Genomic DNA, 20,124 nt, shown 5'->3' with positions numbered 1-20,124 from the left:
CCTCAAGCAAGTCGTGGTTACTGGCAAAGTGTGTGGGAGGGAGGGGGGTTCAGTCCTGGAACGGCACCAAAATTCAAGATGGCGACAACAAAATTTACCTCTCTCTCTTCCAAAAAAAAAAATGGCGTGGGCATGGATTTAAAATTTTATTGAACAGGAACGTTATTAAGCGAAATATTTGTTATTGCTGTTCATCACTCAAAACAAGTCGAGCTCAGCTGTAGTGCATGGCTACCGACGGCGGACAGTGAACCGCGGATTGGCCATGCTTGCATTGCAGCTGGTATCTCCGCAGATATCGGCATCTTTTCTTCTTCGTGTGAATTTATTGCAAGAAAAGGGTGAAGCTGCAACAACGGTAGCAAAACATAGCTGCTTGGGAGCGTCGGCGGTTCATTCTGAAGCGCCTTCTACAAATTTGAAGCGAGCCGGACAAATCTTAGTGACGATATCGGTGGAAAGCGATCAGCGGTGGTGAGCGTAGCCGCAACCACTCCTGTGTCGCTGAGTGCCCACGTCACTGTGCTGCTGGAAGATCCTCTGTACTGTGTGATAGGCAGATCTCGCCTGGTCCGCGAACTCCAAAAGGCGCCTGGCGAGTTGCTGTGTTGCTAACAGGGACACACCTTAAACAAAGAGACAAGCCGCAGACACTTTCTTTCGTGAACTGGATTTGGCAGGCCAGTTTTGTCCAGATGATGTGCGAAAAGCCTCCCCCCCCTCCCCACTCCCCCCGTCTCCTGAGCGGGGAGAGGGGGAGGCTTTCCCAGAACGGTGTGGAAACTTGAAATTAGCAGTGAAGTTAGGGGGGGGGGGGGGGCAGGGGGGCAGTTGCACGGGTGGGGGCGCTTGCGCGGGATTTTATGGTATAGGACGCATACAGTCCAACCCACCTTTGCACATATTCATGTGCTAATAAAAATCCCATTGTTATAACTGATAATTGTTATAACAGGGTTGCACAAAAACAGAGGGGACAAACATTCAAACCAATCGTCACAAATCTTAGTGACGATATCGGTGGAAAGCGATCAGCGGTGGTGAGCGTAGCCGCAACCACTCCTCTGTCGCTGAGTGCCCACGTCACTGTGCTGCTGGAAGATCCTCTGTACTGTGTGACAGGCAGATCTCGCCTGGTCCGCGAACTCCAAAAGGCGCGTGGCGAGTTGCTGTGTTGCTAACAGGGACGCACCTTAAACAAAGAGACTTGATTCCACTTGACATGTGGAAATTAGTGTAGTCCAGGTTGCTATAGACTGAGAAAGAATTAAAGACCACTACAGACTTTGATATAGTGAAGTTGGCAAACTGGCAATCTGATCCGTTATGCAGCTGACTTCCGTTAATTTGACCCAAACGGAACCGACAATATTGGTTGAATTGTCCAGCAGGTCGAATTAAACACAATGCATTAAAAACGTCAAAACACACCACTTATTCATTTGGCAGCATTTGCCAGAATCTAACACGTGCCCGACTCAAATGCGCACCCACATTCTATGTGTCTAAAGCAACCCACCGTGGTTGCTCAGTGGCTATGGTGTTGGGCTGCTGAGCACGAGGTCGCGGGATCGAATCCCGGTCACGGCGGCCACATTTCGATGGGGGCGAAATGCAAAAACACCTGTGTACGTAGATTTAGGTGCACGTTAAGGAACCCCAGGTGGTCGAAATTTGCGGAGTCCTCCACTACGGCGTGCCTCATAATCAGAAAGTGACTTTGGCACGTAAAACCCCATAATTTTTTTTTTACGTGTCTAAAGCAGAAAACTAACGTAGAAATCACATTGAAGCTCCTGAACAAAGTAGAACTCTAATGTGCACCCAATTTTTTAGCAAGAAAAATAGGTGCTATTGCACAATAGCAGCCAGTTTTCTAAAGCGAGCTTCATCGCATTACATTTGTATTACATGCAAGCACTGCGATGGCGGTTTTGGTTTCGTATCCGATTGCACCGAGCAGGCAATTTTCAACCCAAATTGCCAGAAAAAAAAGGCAAGCATTAGAATTGTGTAAAATGAGACATTGTGAGCTACGGTTCTTACTTGGAAATTTCCTAGGGTAGGCATTCTTGACTGAGATGGCGTATGCTAAATGCATTCTCTGTGCCCTAAGCTCCACCAAGACGGTCACTGCCACCGAAGAGGTCGCTATTTGAGTCACCATAGGGTTCAGGCGCTTGCGTGCCGACTCAAGTTCGGATTATCCACCAAAGGCCAATTTTTGGATTGGAATGCAGTGGACTCTCTTTAAACGAAGCCTCAAGGGACCAGGGAAATGGGTTCTGTTTATCAGGAGTTTCATTTACTGAGAGACAGAGCTGAATATAATTGCATGAATACAAAACCAACCAACCTTGAGGATGGTGTTCTATTTAAGGGACAATTACGTTTAAGCAATTTCCGTTTATCGAGATTCCACTGTAACTAAAGTTTGGCCCATAGAAATGCATGCATGGGCACCAGCTGGGACCTTTGGTCAGGATTGGAACCGAAAAATCGAACTTACCAGAGTCAAATTAATGGGAGTGTATGGTATTGAAATTTCATTCTATTGAAGTTTCACCTTTTATGCAAGTAAGTGCAGTCGCCAATGGATTTCTCTTACATGGAAGGAGCTGCAACGTCTTCCAAATTATCTGGAAATTGGAAAAAGCAAATTTGAAGAGAAAGGAATGCATCATAGTAAAATTGAGTCAGTGAGGAAAGATGCAGTTTCATGCTGTGTCAACAGTATCTTCTCATTGGGGCTACGAAGCGAAGCCAGCCACGCTATTGGATCCACTATGCTCCAACGGCTGAAAGTGTTGCACGTAGTGGGACGATGGGATGACTATATTGTGAAGAGAGCCAACACTATCGTGAACCTGCGAATATTCGATTCGCGAATCCAATTATTAGAACGTCCATTATTTGATTCGAAATTGAATATTGGAGTATTTGCACACCCCTAAAATCTTCGAGTTCACAGGTTGGCAGATGTGTGAACGATGCTGACTTTTGTTGCAGGTCTAGGGATCGTCATGCTGGCTCATCTCACGGTTCGAGCCGAGGGCGTCTGTCGTCCAGAAGGCGTTCCTCAAGTTCCAGGTACGTGTGGAGTTTATAGAGCGACGGTCATCAAGTTTTGAACTCCAAGTTCAGAAGCATTAAGGGGAGACGCTACTCGAGAAAGCATTTTCTTTAATACTTGTTTGAGTTTTAATGAAAGTGGTCACCCTCGTAGAGCTTTTCCTGGTCTGTTAGAATGTGCTAATGATTTTCATGCCGGTTTATGGTTTTTCTTTTGCACATGAAGTACTGTAGACGCTCATTAATTCGACCCTGGTTAACTACATGTTTTGGTTAATGGGTGATGGGGGGGGGCAGGGCACACCATCATGTGCACTCCCTCCTTTCTCCTTCTTGAAATGTCTGTGCAACTGTATCCACGGTTATTCAGAAAATGCATATGGAAATGATAAATTTTTCTTATAACCTTATTTGTTTTGCTCATAGATGAAATAAGTGGAACTTTTATTTGTACGCCTTGCAAACGTTTTCTAGTTTTAAAACAGTTGCTTGTCTTGGAAACTATGTGCGCGCCTGTCCACTTTTGCAGATGCACTTTTAGCGTTATATGTGTGTGTCGTGTCAACAGTAGCAGAAGCGAATCGAATATCGAATAGTTTTCGAGTGATGAATAGCTGTTATCAAAATTCATATAAAACGAGGTTAACATCCTAGTGTTCGTAAGGTTAGCACCTTCTGTCACTATGTAGTATGTTATAAAGCGTTGTTTATTAACACTTTCCTCTCCTCGGGAAATTAGGCAGTTCTTGGGTAGTCTAGTAAATGATATCTTTTTTTTTTACTGCTACAGCAAATGCTTGATATTAAGATGTATGGTATCAATTTGTAGAAGAAATGAATGTGCTTTCTAATGGTATTATTTTCGAGCGAACATTTATTAACAATTCAAAAATTTATTTAATAAAAGGCTATGTTACGGAAACGAGAAAACTCCGTAGAAACATAGATGCTGCTTTGCACCAAGAGAACATTAAAAAAATTTGAAATATACTTTTTAAACAAGAAAGGCTGTATACAACTTTCCTGTAAATGTAAGCTTTCTATCTGTAGAAGTTCTTGACATATAAAGCAAAATGTTAGGCCCAGTGGCTGTCGCGCTCGTGTGGTGCCTTTTATGAACCACCACACGGCGCTGCAGAGCGAAATAATTTTGCAATGCCAAGGTCCTCTGCTGGCCGCTTTCTTGCGCACAACTTACTCTTTGCTCCGCCACTGGCAAGTGGTTTTGCTCAAACGACGTTGGCACTCTGCAGATAAGAACAGTGACCTTTAGAACACGCCGGATATCTTTAGATCTGAGTGTGGCAGCGACGAAACGCCTCAGAGTAGAAAACGAAACCTGTCCGCGGATACCTGTTGACGTTCTCGTAGCTATTCGACACACTTTCGCCGTCTGTGCTGAAGTCCAATGATTCAAAATCATCTTCCAAATGTGTGCCGCCACCACAATCAAGAGATTATGACGCAGACTCATCGGAATCCGTCGAAATTCACTGTTTCCAAAGCGCATCTGCGCTTGACGTCAACACCGTGTTGGAAGCTACGAGCGCTTGTCACGGCCAACCAAAAGTCGCATTAAAAATCCCCCCACAGTGAAATAAAATTACACGAAAGTGAAACTGGAAAAATAGTCCCTCTTTTATGTGCTGGATGATGCTAGCTATACCAAAGTGCCCCGATCGTGACGCAATTTGAAGTTCGAACCATCAATAATGGCCTATCGATGGGTATAGGTGAGGTCAGGAAAGTTAAAAACAGAAATGGAGCATTAAAAGCGAAGAAGTAGTTTCTTCAATGCGCAGGGCTCTTGAAGAGTGCGAATGATCGCTGTACAGCCTATAAAGTATGACTACGTAAGTGACGTAGCCAGCTACACTACACGAGTTGCCATGTGTTATGTCTATACTATGCCCACGGCAGTGAAAATCTACTGCATTTCTGCTCCTACTTTATGTTAATTAGGGTGCAGTTGACGTGAAATATTTCAAAAGAATTCAAAAGATATTTGCATTTATGAATAGTGACTTGGATTTGAAGACTGAATTAAATTTGACAATAGTCTATTCATTATTCGAAACTTTGAATTTTTGCACACCCCTGCTTTTGAGATCAATGAAGTAAAATGAGCTGTACTGAGTTTGTTGCTGTTTATCTGGTATCCTCATTATTTCTTTGTAGGTCGTCGTCTGGCGGCAGGGTTCGCCGCAGAAGCCGTAGCCGAGGCCGCGCATCGTACCGTTCCAGGCGAGGTTCCAGGCGGCGATCCCGGTCACTGCGACTGAGCTCGCCACGTCATCGGGGCCGCTGGACTTCATCACGCAGTCGTTCAAGGTTTGAGAGTTTGCCATACTTCTTCTGATAGGATGTACTGATTTGATTGTTGCCCTTGAGAAGTGTGCAAATGGGTCTATCGAATTAAAACAGTAGACTCCTGTTAATTCGACTCCGGCTAGTATGATTTTTTCAGTTTGTTTGATCATCACCGAGGTTCCAGGCCGGTGTTGGTACATTTCTTTGTGGGCCAAAAGCTTCGTTATTTCGATCATGAAATTTGCCTTCGCCAGAAAACTTAAAACTTGACTGGTCAGCAAGCATGCACAGTGGTGGCCGCAGTGATTGCAGCATCCGTCTCGTTGGCGTTCAGAGAACAGTGTGTCAAAGATACATTGTCTTCTGTCGAAAATGCCAATTCTCACAAGCCTAGGGCGCTGTCACAGCATTGGCAGTAGCCTACCATCAGACCCAGCATCATTACCATTGTCGTCACAATATGGTGGCAGAACAAGGTTTCATGCACCAAAGTGACGACGACGGTGCGCCGCCTTCTGGCGTTCACTGCAAAGGCTCATTCTAAGGATAGCTATTTTACGTGCTAGGCCAGTGACAGCAGTGTCGCATCTTATGCTTTGGACACTCCGAAGACTTGAATGTGTCCCAGGAGACCTGAATGTGTCACCAACTTGCGAAGTGGTTAACCTGGGCGTTGACCACCATGCTGTTCACGATTGTTGTGGAGCAGTTTGAGAAAAACGAACTATCAAGCGAATGGACCAAAAGGAGAGCAACATGTCGTTGTCAGTACACAGCAATAAAAAGCTGAGATTGGCAATGATATATATGTAGTGTAGATTTCTGTTCTGTAAAGTTACTACTGCAGTATTCATGTAATTTCCGATTGCCAGAATCGGAGACGTACTATTTTTTTTTTACGTTATAAAGTTGCGGGCGTGGAAGATTTATGTGCGCATTGTTTTCTGCTATGAACACATAAAAACTGGATGCGTGTTAAGGGGAGACGCGGGTCTTGAAATGTCAAAAAATCGCAAAAAAGTCGATTTTTGGAAAAGTGCGTTTTCGCTACGTTTATACATTCAAGAATCCCTCCGCGAAATCTAGAACCTAAATTTAATCGGAAAATAATAAAAAAACACAGTTACACGGGCCAGGGTGGCCGCGGAATTAGCAAAAAATCGCCAAAAATGTTCGAACTTCGCGCCGTCGTCATTTGCGAACGCGTTGGCCGGCGGGCGCCATTTTGAGCTTGTTTGGAAGCTGCTTCCTTTGTGCGTATTTTGCGCCAGTTCAATATGGCGTAGGTGAGGAGGAACCGACGCTATCGCGTCATTTCTGAAGGATGCGCCCGTGCCGCTGATTGGCCAAAGCACGCACGCCCCCCGCGCGCCTCGCTCCTATTGGTCTGGCGCCGTTTGAGTGCCGATTCCCGCGTTCCCGACAGGCTGGTCGCTCTCGTGCGCGCTGCGTGTTTGTGTGGTTTCATCGCGCCGCTGTGAACGTTCGGCCGCTCGCTGCTCGACAACGTTCGATAAAGTGTCTTTTTCGCTGCCCGAATGGCTGGAGGACACCGTCGTATGAAGACTACTACGCGTCAAGCGTTCGGCAAGGCGCGAAGGCGGCCGTGGAATGCGCGACAGAAGACGGATAAGCCTGTCGTGTACCCGGAGTTGCCGGCTGCTGGCCTGCCTGAAGATTCTGCCGGATCGAGTTCCGAGCTGCAACCCAGTACGTCTAGCATCAACACTTCGTCCACTCACGCCTCGCGTGTTGGCGCAGACCGTGTAGATACGTTTTCTTCACGACCGAAGAAAGAAGCAAGCGCGCAGCGATCGCCGATAAGGCGCAAACGCGCCTGGCGTCTCAGTCTGCAACAGAGCGAAAGTTTGAGCTGCTGGGTGTTGACACGAAAGAGGACGTCAGCGACAGCGGAACGGAACTTGCGATCGTGGATTTATCCGTGGTGCAAGACTTTTTTGGACTTATGCCGTGGCCCGTGTGCGCCAAGAAAACGCTGATGCTTTCGAAGGACCCCGCCAAGGAGTACGGGCTCTGTGCCAAGCTTGTGCTGGAGTGCTCCACGTGTGGCATGCGCGAAAGGATCGTCGGAGGCTTCACATGTCCAACAAGGATCACACAAACAGAAATGCTTTGATAAACAAGCTTGCAAAGAGGCACAAGCCACCAACAGACACTGCCTACAGTCCTGGGCTTTTATAGGTATAGGTGTGACCTTTTGCTGAATGCACAATTGTGAGTGTGTGCAAGAGATAATTTTTTTTTTTAAATTTGAGTTCTGGGATTTTACGTTCCAAAACCGTGATATGATCCTGGACCAATTTTGACCACTTGGGAAGCGCTACAACACAAGCACAGGAACTTTTTTTGCATTTCAGCTCCATTGAAGTATGGTGACCACCACTGGGATTTGATTAAAATTTTTTGTTGTAGCCATAAACTTTGTGGAAAGGACATATTTTGTTGTGGCCATGAACTCTGCGCAACTTTATTTGCATAGGGATGCCATTTGTGTGCCTTCTGTACAACAAGGAACTAAAATAGGAATGTGAAGCTCGTGGTGCTAGCTTTCTGGCATTGCTTTCAGTGACTATGCATGATTTTGCAACCAATATCTCAATGTTATTTTTGCAAAATGGCCATATATATGTCATGAACTTGTTGCTGAAAGACAGGGCTACATGGTGGTGCAATTTATATTGCCATATTGTTAGTCCATTAAAAGTTATAGTGAACTGAAAGTTCAAACTCGTTTTTCTCAGCTTCATTTTTTTGGACACCGCACACTGCCTTACGGGGGATCTTCATATGTTCTTTCTAAGTACCAGCAAAATGTTTGGTATCAATATATTTGTGTCGAATCGATCTAGCCGGTGATGCTATTTATTTATTTCTAAAGTTGCCCGCTAAATTTTAATTGCCACTAAATACAAATGAAAATTAGCAAAGATATTGAAATTATGTTTACATCTGGTATTTTTGCATTATAATTGCACTGAGAACAATAAAAATAGCATCACCGGCTAGAGCTACTCTCTGGCGTTCTGGCCGTATACTTTGTTTTTCCTCTTGACAAAGTTAAGTTTTTGAAAAGTCCCGTAAGAAATTGATTGAATTTCTGTATTAAAAAATTTGCATCATTTGTTCTAATGAAGATATACAAAATCTAATTAGATATTTGCAATCAGCAGAAAAAGCTGAACAATACTGTTAAATATCATCCTGTTCACACTAAAATTAACAAAGTTGGTTTTGGGACCCACATCTCCCCTTAAATTTAGGAGCCCTTGGAAATGGGTGAATACTGCCAGACATTGTTGCAGTGTGTTTGGATGTTCTTTTTTTTTCTGTCTTTAATAGTTCGACTTGCTGGATAATTCGGTAAATCCCACTGGCTTCATCAAGGTCAAATTAATAAAAGCCAGCTGTACTAATCTGTGCAACTGACACACTCCAGGGATGAAAATCTAGAAAAAAAAAAAGAAGAAAGTGGAAAAAAAAAGATCCCGAGAAGGAACTAAGCACTGTGTAATCAGCAGAGACCAGAACTTCAGGCAAAATGCCTTTTTTCTTGCATCCTTATTGTGCCGATTCAATACATTAGCGTGAACTATCAATCTGGAAACATTTGAGTGGCACCTTTATCGTGCCTCTAAATGCCCATTGATGTTGGTGCCTATACAATGAAACGTCGTTAAACCGTAGTTGGCTGGTGCTCAGAAAAAGTATGTACTAAGCGGTAGTACCGCTTAACCGAAATAGTGTGGCATCGCCCACTTATCTGTTGGAAACGGAACTACGAGAGAGTGTGATGAAAGAGCAGAAAACGTGCAGTATTTATTCACTTTGCACGACAAAAGCATGCTATTTTCGTTTGATGCCGCGGCGGGCTAGCAGCGACAACAGCAGCCTCAAACTCGCCCGAGCTACGAGCGAGCTTTTCCACCAGCCCCGTCTTCTCGGCAAACACCCGTACGAGGCTGGCATAAAATGCAGCATCTGCTCGTGTCAGGCTTAAATAGCTCGGGCCGTTGCTTTCCATGTCGTCCTCATCACTGTCGTTAGGCGACACTTCGGCAGTGACAGAGGCAACGATGGCGAAAAGTCAAACCTCGAAAAGTCTAACCTTGTAGCTGACGTATTATCATGGTCGCAGCAGCATTGCCGACCGACTTATCCTTCGCATTCCGATTTCCACACACCATAGTCAATGGTAGATCCCTCTCGCATGCCAGCACCGACTTCTGCGTGCCACGTTTGACAGCACGATGTCAAATTTTTTTTTTTCTTCTATGGTGAGCACCCAGTTTTTGTCCTAGCTTGCATGACACCACAACTTGGGCCACAACGCTTTAAATCTGGCATGGCGCCGAAATTATGCTGATGTTGATGTAGCTTCACCCTTCCAAGCGCCCTCTGCGTTTGCGCTTGGAGGTCGTTCCGATCTCCAAGGCTCGTTGTTCTGCCAGGCCGCCGTACCGCCATGATTTCTTGACAAAAAGTGGAAGCACTACGTCTTAACCGATACGTACGCAGTAAGCTGGTACATTTTATGTGGGTACAAAACGCATTATGTTCAATGGCTGCTGAGTTGGGGATTTGACTTCACTGCAACTACTGTTTAAGCGGGTACAGTTTAACAAGGTTTTACTGTATTGGGTTGTCAGGGCCTCAAAATGTCTTTTTCGATCTTTTACCCTAGTCTTATCCTGTTTATGCAGTAGAACCTTGTTGATACGATCCCATTACCTACAATTTTCTGGCGCCAACATTCTCTAATGAAGCACAAAAAAAAACCCAATACAGTTACTCTTCTTTTTTACCGGTTCAAATGTTCTCGGAAAACACGATTTTTTGGCACTGAAGTTTGGTACATTGCCAAAATGTGACTGTATGATACGTTTTCCGGTCACTAGACCCCATGTAAGCAAGAAAAGGCACAAGGCGTGTGCGACGACAACCGAAGCCGCTCGCCATACTTGCCCGCCCATTTCATGTGAAAACGTCGGCACACGCTTGGCTTTTCATTCCGCTACCATCAAATCTCCTCCCTGGTTGTTGCACACCAAATTCGGAGCTATCGCCACTGGCCCTGTTGCAGTAAGCATGTTCTGTTTAAATATGCTTATTCTCGATACTCTAAGGGCTCAAAGTGCTCTACACAATGATAGACTTCAAGGTGACCTAGCATACTTGTCTGCTCACTTCACATATTTAGCCGACGTAATCGAAAAAGCTGACTGCTTTGGTGCAGCTCTTACCTGGAATGGAAAGCTAATTTTTGGGCGTTCAGGAAACGTTCGCTATAATCTACATTTACCTGCTGCTGAGGGTTTGTTCGAAACTTCAACCTGTCTCGGTCAAAATTTCTTGGCTTTCACTACAAATATGTCGAAGGTTCTGACCGGAAGAGGGCAGTGGACCATTGAATGTTTCGAAGTACAAGTATGTGCGGCTAACTTTTGTAGATGTTGAGAGTGCTCCTTTTCTGCTTTTCTCCAGACACAATGTGAACCCAGAAATTTTTTAGATGACGCTTCTTTGTCACTGCTTTCACAACTTTTCTCATGGTGTGTAGTCACACTGGATTTACTTCAGATAAATATTGTAACCCACACAACTTGCCTCATCCCATTTTATTGAGAAAATAAATTGAATGTCACGAAACCAGTGTTTAGTAGGCTGTGTTCCTTAGAAAATCATAATTTATACTTAGATGCAAAGTTGAAGTTCATATTAATTAGGCCTAAACTAAGCTTTTTGCACCTATATATGCCTTTAATGACAGCTTCAGTGACTGTTATAGGCACCTAAACATAACTTCTTTAGTGCGTGAACATCCGGTCTCTAATAATGAGAAATGGAATGTAAATTTACAGCCGAACTTTGGCAGTAAGACAGGGGCGTAGATGAGAGAGAAAACAGAGGTAGTCGATTAAGCAGTTGAGATTAAGACAGACCATTGGAGTTGGGCAGGCCATGTAGTACGCGAGGCAGGCAACTGGTTGCAGAATGGAGTTGGAAGAGTTAGGAATGAGTGCCAAGCAAAAGGAAGCGCGACCAGGATTGGCAAAGAACTACACTAAACCTTCATTGTAACAAAGTAACCTGTACACAAAATTTACTTCATTATAAGGAGTACTTCGTTAAAAGCAGATGTGGTGAAGGAGAGTCATAGAAACGCAAAAACATGGAAGACTACAAGTAAAGCGATATTTTGAATAATTGATTTCCTTAAAACGTGGGTTTACTACAGTTAGTGTAACAAAATGGGCAAGTTTACAGGTATAATGTGGAATTTGCTAGTATGAGACGCGGGTAGGTAATTGGAGAGACTTTCGTCCTGCAGTGGGTGTGAAAATAGGCTGGTGAATAACTACGATGTCGACGATACAGGTCGCGGTCCAGGCACTGGGGGCACGGCCGGAAGCGTTCCACTTCATCTCCGAGGTCGCCGAAGGGTCATGAGCGGGAGCGAAGGTCGCGGTCGCGATCGTCACCGCCGCCTGCCCCACGCAAGCTGCCGAGCCCACCCCGAAAGTCTTACTACCGTCACAGCCTGTCGCGGTCGCGGTCAAAGTCACTGAGCAGCAGCGACGACGAGGAAAAGAAGAAGAACCGGTCACGCAGCAACAGCACCAGCAGTGAGACGTCAAAGGGTCAGCAGGGCTCGGCGGGTGCCTCCAACGGCACTCGCCGCAACTGGCCGTCGGCGGACGCGGTGAGGTGAGCTTGCTTTCACATTTGGCAAAGCGTGGCACAACTTTGGCAAAAGAGGCAAGATTCTGGCCTGTCTGAAAGGAATTTTCATTGTCCTGCTGGTGTTGATGTACAAAACATGGTGCTAGCCACTTTTTAGATTAGGATTATTTCCTGCCAATCGCGCCAGACATTGAGCTTAACCATTGCTGATTTATTTATAAAAAAAGTGGGATTGATGTTATTATGACAGTATTTAGCTATTTCTGGCTGACTTTGTTCAGTCTCTGGCTGCCATTTTGTTTTGACAGAGGTGTTGAAAATGCTCCTTTAAGGGGGTAAAATAAAATTTTAAAGTACAGAATTTGTTGTGCATTGCGCTCACTTACTTGAATGATTGATAAAGCGTTCTTTGTTGAGCTGATGGCTCAGTGTATGACTTTTTAATGGTTCACACTGGCAAGAAAAGGCACAAAATCAACAATGCTTACTGCGCTTGTTCATAGTACACTTCTTTTAAATTCTTTTCTGACACATTTTGTGAATGAGATGAGTGCGAATGAGCAGAAAAAAAATGTTGCTTCTCGGAAAAGAAGTGTGCAAGAACAATGTTTAATGTATAAACAGAAAGGCTCACTGCCTAATCATCTCACAAATTGCGTAATGAGGCGGTGCAGTAAAATTATTCAAATTCAGCGCATTCTTTAGGCAAGAAGACAATGATTAATTCTGAAAGATTAACACTTTTTATTGTGTAGCAGTTATACAAACAGTTGAGGTGTGTACATATCGTTGCCGTGCTGTCCTGGTTTCGATGGCGCATGCGCAGGCCCGCATGCCGAGTGTGCTATCTACTGCGTGCGCGACGGTGAGGATGGCGAGATTGCTGGCGTCTTGTTTGATAAGCACATTAGGTCTTCAGAGACGCGAGCAATGCGCGGTGCTTTAGGCTGCACAAGCGATGCAGCAAGGTGGATGTCATTCCCGCTCAATTGGCTCTGCAGCAGAGACGGGGAAGCAATGTTCTGCCTTCCGCTGCAGGCATGATCATTGTGCTCATAAACATTAGCGTTTCCACCGAGCAGTTGTGTGCATATACTGGTATGAGGGTAACGGACAGTAAACGTCCAGCTAAAGGGACACTAAAGGCAAATATTAAGTCAACTAAGGTAATAGATCAGTGCTCGAGAATTGCTAAGGCGTCAATATTATCGCGAACAGAGCCTTAATAATCGAGAAATTGAGGTAAATGCAGGACATGATTAGAGACTGCCCCAGGGCATTCAAGTACTTTCCTGATGACAAAAGCACCCCTCAGTTAAATTCTGTCAGTGGTACTCAACTACCCCTTGCAAAAAACATGCTTGTGTTGTATTATAAGATGAAATAAAGTGCTACTTGTCCACAAGTTATATTTCATTCTTAAAAAAAAGAACTCATTGAAGTTACCGTTAACGACGCGGGCGGTCTAAAGATTTCGCTTTCGCCCAACTCCGTGCTGCCCACGCTTTCACGTTTCAGTATCGTTATCGCGTAGTGCTGCGCTAGTTCTGCTGGCTCGTGAAACTAGCACAAACTGAAAGTAGCAGAGAATTCAGCTTCCATGTGATGTCGAGGGATGCCTGAACGGTCTACGCCACTTGACCAAAAAGCAGCTGCAGCGGCAAATCCACGGAGCATCTTGGCTCGGTACCGCCGTCTGTCGGGTGCCGTTTTACTCACTGAGAGCAGCAAAGGGTGGTGATGGCGAATGCAACGTCACCACTCCACCAGTTAGGTGGCGGGATAATTGAATTACGAAAAAGTTATTTGGACCCTTCAGATCCAAATTTCTCGTGAATGAAGTCTTTTTTTTTAGCATCAAACAAGCGTTGCGAGATTTCTGGGATGGTATATAAACAGTCCACGCGAACTTAGTATTTGCCTTTAGTGTCCCTTCAATCTTTTCATTTAGTGCTGTCAAATGCCAACAGTTTTCCGTTGGTCTCGTCTTGAGCACCGTTGAGGTGCTACGCCTGCAATACTGATATTGGCTTTCCTAACTACGCTGCATGCGATGGGTGAAGCATTATCAAGGTTTAGGATTGCGTTCAAGCTCCTTGAATGGCGTGCTAACAACGTGCTCACAATGTCCTCACGCTGAATTTTCTTTACTGCGCGTATTGTTAGAACACCATCCTAAGCGTTCGAGCACAATGCTAAACTTTGCTGTCACTCTTAATGCTTCGCTCTTTGAGTGAAACTGCCAATTTTTGTATAGACAAGAAAATAATTTTTAGAAGTGATGTCTCTCTCATCTGCCTTGCTCTGCATTGCACTTTGCCTTTTTATGCTGTGTGCTTTTAAGGGGCCCTGCAACACTTTTCTAAGGCCACCATTTTTGCTCTGGGCCTTTTCTTAGCATGTAAAAGAACTACCAGCAAAAGAGATTACAATAATCAATGCATGCAAACCCAAGTTATCAGTCACAGAATGTTCAAAATACAAGCTAAATGAGAATAACCCTCAGCTTGCATTTTTGGGGCACTAGTTATTTCACTCTTTTATGATGTCACAAGGTGATGCCCGATAGGTATAGCTGCAGAGCATCAATGTTGCATAAAGTTGGCACGCCATGGTTGCCGAGCCTGCTGAGCTGTTTGATGGCATTCCCAGGCCTTCTGCGATCTGTGCGGTTTGATCTCGGAGGCTATCCCCTCGCTTGTATGGTTTTAACAGCTTTCCCAAGGTAGCTGTAGTGGTGCCATGTGGCCAGCATGTTGCGAAGCTTCATTCCCGTGGTTGCAACACTCCGCTCATGGCTGTGTGATAATCAGGCAGTACTTGAAATGGTTACAGTAAAATGTAATGCCGCATTTTTCATTTTTTTTTGCTTAGTACTTGCAGTATCGTGCGAACGTAAATTGCACAATAAATTTTGACATCATGTTTATTGCACAAAGTACACAGAATCTCTGCATCGTGATGCTGCTGTCAGGGCCGCCTCTTGAAAAACCCTAAGCACCCTTGTTTTTTTTTAGGGGGGGGGGGGGGGGCAATAAATAAATATAAGAAAGTAAATGACGAGAGATAAAAGATTGTGTACTCCATGTTTGCAGTCTAACCCGGAGTTTTCTTTCAGTGTCAAGACTTTGTTCTAATGATTCTACAAATTGGCGCAATTTTTTTGTGCCGGAGTTTTTGCAAAGTGTCTTGCTGGTTGGTGGCCAATCAATGAGCAAGAAGGGATTTTGCTCATTTTAGTGCATCTTTGCAGCTTAGCACTTCTGCCTGTAGTAGAAGGTGGTAAAACTTGGTGGATTCCTCCAATTACAGTTGCAAAGTAATTTTTCATGTAGTGATAGGCGATAGTGAGCTAGCCTCAGGTATCTGTTGTTGCAGTCTTTAATGTAACAGAGAGCTGCTCCTGGTAATGGAAGGGGCATTGTCACTTGTCCTCTCTTTTTTTTTTGCTTTCTGATTTATCGGACATGTGCTGTTAGTAAAACTGACCTTCTGTGTAATGCTGCATTAAGTTAATCGTTGTCCCTAATTAGCATGGGCCGGCCTGTATGCTGATTCTATTGCTACATGAGGTCTGTTTCTCCATGTTGTGCATGGCACCATGCTTGTGAATTTGCATTTGCATTCAGTTTCAGGTTAGGCGCGAAAGCGAGATCAGACAGCGAAAACAGAGCAAGTATGCTGAATTTCACGAAGCAGTCTTGTCTTTCCAACACTGTCGAGCATCGCGAATCTTGGTGTCAACTGACAGCTTGAAGCTTACATTTTTGTTTTCGTCTCCCTCAATTACAGTGACAGGATAAGGAAAGCAGAAACAAAAAATTGTTGGGGGATTGGCCTGACAAAGCTTTCGGTGAATGCGAACCTCCTATTGGCTGAGTGCACCGACAAGCTTAAGCTCCTTTTGGTTGGCTGTTGCTGCACGAGCTGAAGTGGCAATGCTACCAGCAGCGTACTTGCTTGCTTCAAGAACTGTAGTAAAGCCGCTGTTTCTTCGTTAAACGCAGTGCCTATGTCTGGTGAATTGTTGCTTATTTTAAGAACATTTCAAAGGCATTCATTGAATTCATTTCATGCATTCAGAAACAAAGCGCAGGCCTCCTGTGGCAAGAAAGATGTGATGGTTATTGCAAGAATGATTCTGTGAGCACACTAAAGAAAGTTCACACCCTTTGGGGTTTATTTTGTCCCCAAACAATAATTTTCATAAGCCGTGCAGCCTTTCCTCCATGCCCATTGTACATGGGGGCTGTCCAAGTAATCAAGGATGTCTTAAATATTGGTGTCTGAATGATCTGCCATTGCCTGTGTACCACTAATACACGCTGAGAAAACCAACGCAAGCACTCTTAAGCTGTCGCTGCGAAACCTTAAGCAGATGTCGGTTTTTACCAGCTGTTATTGTAAGACCAAAAGAGAAAAAAAAAAATGCTTTATCTGTCCTTTGTTCCGTGATGCTTGCCTGTCAACTGCACATGATTCAACCCTTTTTAGGGACTAGTATTTGAAATGATTTATTTCACCTGTTGTATTAAGGAGTTAGGTGCAGTTGCGTGACCTAATTGCTTCTCTCTGTTTAATACGGTTATGGAAATGCATTGGTGTGTGTTTTAAAGCCGCACGAAGCACTTTTTGAACACAGTTAAAAACAAAACAGAAACGTCGATCTGTAGACAATGTTGCTGTGAACATGCAAGCCAAGTGCCACACTGCCACTTGCAGCAGAGAGCCTGCAACCTTGCGTAATAGATTGTTTGCTCTCGCTCCTACGACTTTCTAGGCTCCTGCATCCTTTTCCCTCTGCGCCATGTCTGCGATGACATACGACAGTGCGACAGCTCATAGACGCCAGCCATTGGTCATATGCATGCATGCCCTTCCAGATTTTCTAGGGAACAAAGTAGCCTTAGTTGTTGTTGCATCTCACCTGTCCTGTCAAAACTGCTTTGTTGTTGTCAGGTGCTTTTCTCGAATGCCGGCATCAAGTGGTTAACAGAGGATCACCACAAATAGAAAAATCAGCAGTATGGATTGCTGTTACACTGGCGAGTTATACTGGCGCATTAACATAGCTCAAAGCAGTTTAACCCTTTCTGGTTCAGTGATTCCTGTAGGTACCGTAACATTCTGTAACAGGTATTCGACGTGGAGAAAAGCAAACAGCAAAACTAATCTTGGAAATGCGAGTGTCAGCCACTCTAATGGCATGACTTGACAATCTGGTGCCACCGATAATCTTGTCTCCCTGACATTTTGCGAATGTCCATGCGTTGTCATGCTGAAGTTAGGCCTGCGTATGGTATCTTTGGAGGGTGCTGCCTTACGTTATCAATTGTGCAGGGTGGCAAAAAATTGGTCTATAAATATCTTCTTGGCCACACTTCACGTCATTATGACTGTGAAATGAAATGAGAAATTCAAAGAATCGTAAGCTACCTCTGACGTCATCAAAAAGCCTTTGGTGCATTGCTAAAATCTGCACTGAGAATGTCTTCTTTTTTTTCACTCTTTGGCTCTTTTGTCATTTAGATGCACGAAATACCATATAAATTCTGCACTTTCGCTTCAGAAATGCAGCGTTAGTAGTAGTTCGTAGGAACAATAGGCGGTGCATTGCGGTTGGCATCGCCCGAGCCGATATGAATTGGCGAGTTGAGACGAAATGGGGTTAGGCTATGTCTACGTTTCACCTTTGTAATTTCATTCAGGTTAGGTCCTCTTAAAAAGTTTACCTGGGAATATACTCCTTGAAAGGCAACGCACTCATTCCAATGTGTTGCTTACCTTCACAAACAAAGGTGTTTCAGGGCTGCTCTTCACATTTTACAATGAAGCTGTTAAGAGCAGTTCCGCAACATTTTTTGTGTCGCGGAGCCCAACATGCGACGGTGCATGTCGATAACAAATGCAATACAACAGGTGTTGGAGCCCCAAATTTGATTAAAAATGCAATGATCAATGATTTTAAACTAAAAGTTACTTTATGAAAGGAAAAATTGCTATCCACCCGTATGTAGCATGAAGTTACAAAGGAAACCCACACGGGTTCCTCAGTTACAAAGCTTCATAGTGGAGGAAAAATTCATCCTGGTCCCAGAGAGTTTTCTTCAAAATTGAAGCTTTGTTTCTGTGAAACCTGAGTGGGTTTCCTTGGTAGCTTCGTGCTACATACGGGTGTAAATCAATTTTTCCTTTCATGAACCTTCCTCCACCTTGCGGAATTCCACAGAACTGATTTGCCATAAAAGTTACTTTGCGTACATCTCATTCAAATGGACCACTTGTAATACCCAATTTTTGTTAATCAGTAATTTTGTTTCCTGGGTCGCATTATAGAGGATCCATGTTGGAGGTCAGCTAGGAGGTTGTACAGCTGCAATGGTGAAAGCTGATGCCATGGTGCTGCAATTGGGGGGATCGTCGCTAAGAACAGCTAGCCCTAATCATGCTTTATGCTGCAGCTGTGTTGGAGTGCGGTCATGAGCCAGCGGACAGATCCCTAGTATTTCTAAAGTGTTGAGAGCTCACTTATATAGCTTTGGTGTCTTTGATGTGTCAATTGTCGGATTGGCGTGCATCTGTGAAGAATTCTTTAAATGTCATCATGCACTAAATGATGGCCCTGTCATTCGTCAGTGACGACTTGTGAAGCATCTCTGTGCATGTGTGGATGAAATAATGCAAACTTTAGTGAGACATTAATTATCTTTCGTTGCAGTAAGTGTTCTTGCCCTCTCTCTCCTCTTGCAGACCCAACGTCTCTGTGGGTAAACCAGGTCCTGCCTCCAAAGTCAGTAAGCTCTTGGTCTCACTTTCTCTTCTACTTACCTCCTCTCCCCCACAACCAAGTTTACAAAAACAGCAGGATTCATTCCTCTGCGCTACGAAAAAAAACCCTCAGATATATTTTTTTTCTAACATTTCTAAAATGAAAAACTTTATTTGTTTGGTTATTGAATTTCCGCATTACAAATTTCACCATGCCCTCGCTGATGTTGATGTGGAACTGCCGTCCAGTGTGAAAACATTTTCTCAAGCCTTTTTTTGGGGAGATAAATGTTTTTCTTGGATAGTCACTAAAGGAAGTATCTTTCCTCCTCTTGGTAGGAGAACTCTGTGTGTCACATTTTGGCTATCTTTACTTTCTTAATGTGTGTCATCATGTCCTTGTGTATATTTGTTTGTTCAATGGTATGTTTCTGACCACTGGAAAGATGTTGTGGTAAGCAAGAAATGGCATGTCATGTACGCCGGACGCTGTCTTGTTGCTTTTACAAGTGCCCTGGACAATGAAAAAAAACTAAAGCAGCTTAACTCTTTCTCAAGAAATAGTGCTCGCCTGTTTGTGTGAAGACCTGATTAGTTATTGGGTAACTTTATTTTTGCTCTCAACTCCTCTGTTTGCCATTTGCGTTACAAGACTGAAGACTGCAGGTAGTACTTCATGCCTAAATATGTACAGTCGCAAGCAAAGGTTTTAGAGACCCCATCCAGCATGAAATAAATTTTTTTGAAGCCGAGGTCTTAGTTGAGTTAAGATAGAGTTGGTGTATGTAGGTTCTGGGTATCTTGTAACCACTGCAAGAAAAAAAAATTGTCCGTTAGGTGACTTGTACATGTCATATGAACAAGAAAATGGCATTACTAGATGCCTCGTCATGCTGAGAACACGCAGAAATAATTGGCAACCGAGCATATAATCAAAAACGACTGTAATTAGTCATAAACAGGATGTCGCTGTCACCCTCTGTCGTGCTGCCGCCAAGTGCCATCTAACTTAACTGCTACGTCCTCCGCCAGATGGCGCGGAGGGAGGGTGCTTTGATGCACTTGTACCACCGTGCACGATGCGAAGGAGGGCACCTGTCAAATGCAGTACGATTATGGTACAAAATAAGTATAATAATAAGCATGAAAAACAGACCGAATAGAGCCGTATAATTAAAATTCATTCATTTAATCATTTGAACAAGCATGTATGTTGACCTTGTCTTCTTTAGCATTGACACTTGGTTGTCCCTTCTTCCTTTTTTATTCAGA

At 44.1% G+C, this 20,124-nt stretch overlaps 1 protein-coding gene across 3 annotated transcripts in view; it reads left to right on the top strand.

Annotated features, from left to right (window-relative positions):
- LOC126533178 (uncharacterized) overlaps nt 1-20,124 on the top strand; it is a 55,926-nt gene that overhangs the window by 20,781 nt on the left and 15,021 nt on the right. For 2 of the 3 annotated variants that reach the window (XM_055071882.2, XM_050180446.3), the window contains exons 13-16: nt 3,010-3,090; nt 5,251-5,403; nt 11,779-12,108; nt 18,835-18,874. In XM_055071882.2, coding sequence (XP_054927857.1) covers nt 3,010-3,090; nt 5,251-5,403; nt 11,779-12,108; nt 18,835-18,874 — 604 coding nt within the window. Of the gene's footprint in view, nt 1-3,009; nt 3,091-5,250; nt 5,404-11,778; nt 12,109-18,834; nt 18,879-20,124 lie in introns of all 3 variants that reach the window. The other variant, XM_050180447.3, reaches the window with a different exon arrangement.

This window comes from Dermacentor andersoni, chromosome 7, assembly GCF_023375885.2.
Source record: "Dermacentor andersoni chromosome 7, qqDerAnde1_hic_scaffold, whole genome shotgun sequence".
Classification (NCBI taxonomy): Eukaryota; Metazoa; Arthropoda; class Arachnida; order Ixodida; family Ixodidae; genus Dermacentor; species Dermacentor andersoni.
Note: the sequence above shows the minus strand (reverse complement) of the source record. Positions and strands in the feature narration are given on the sequence as shown.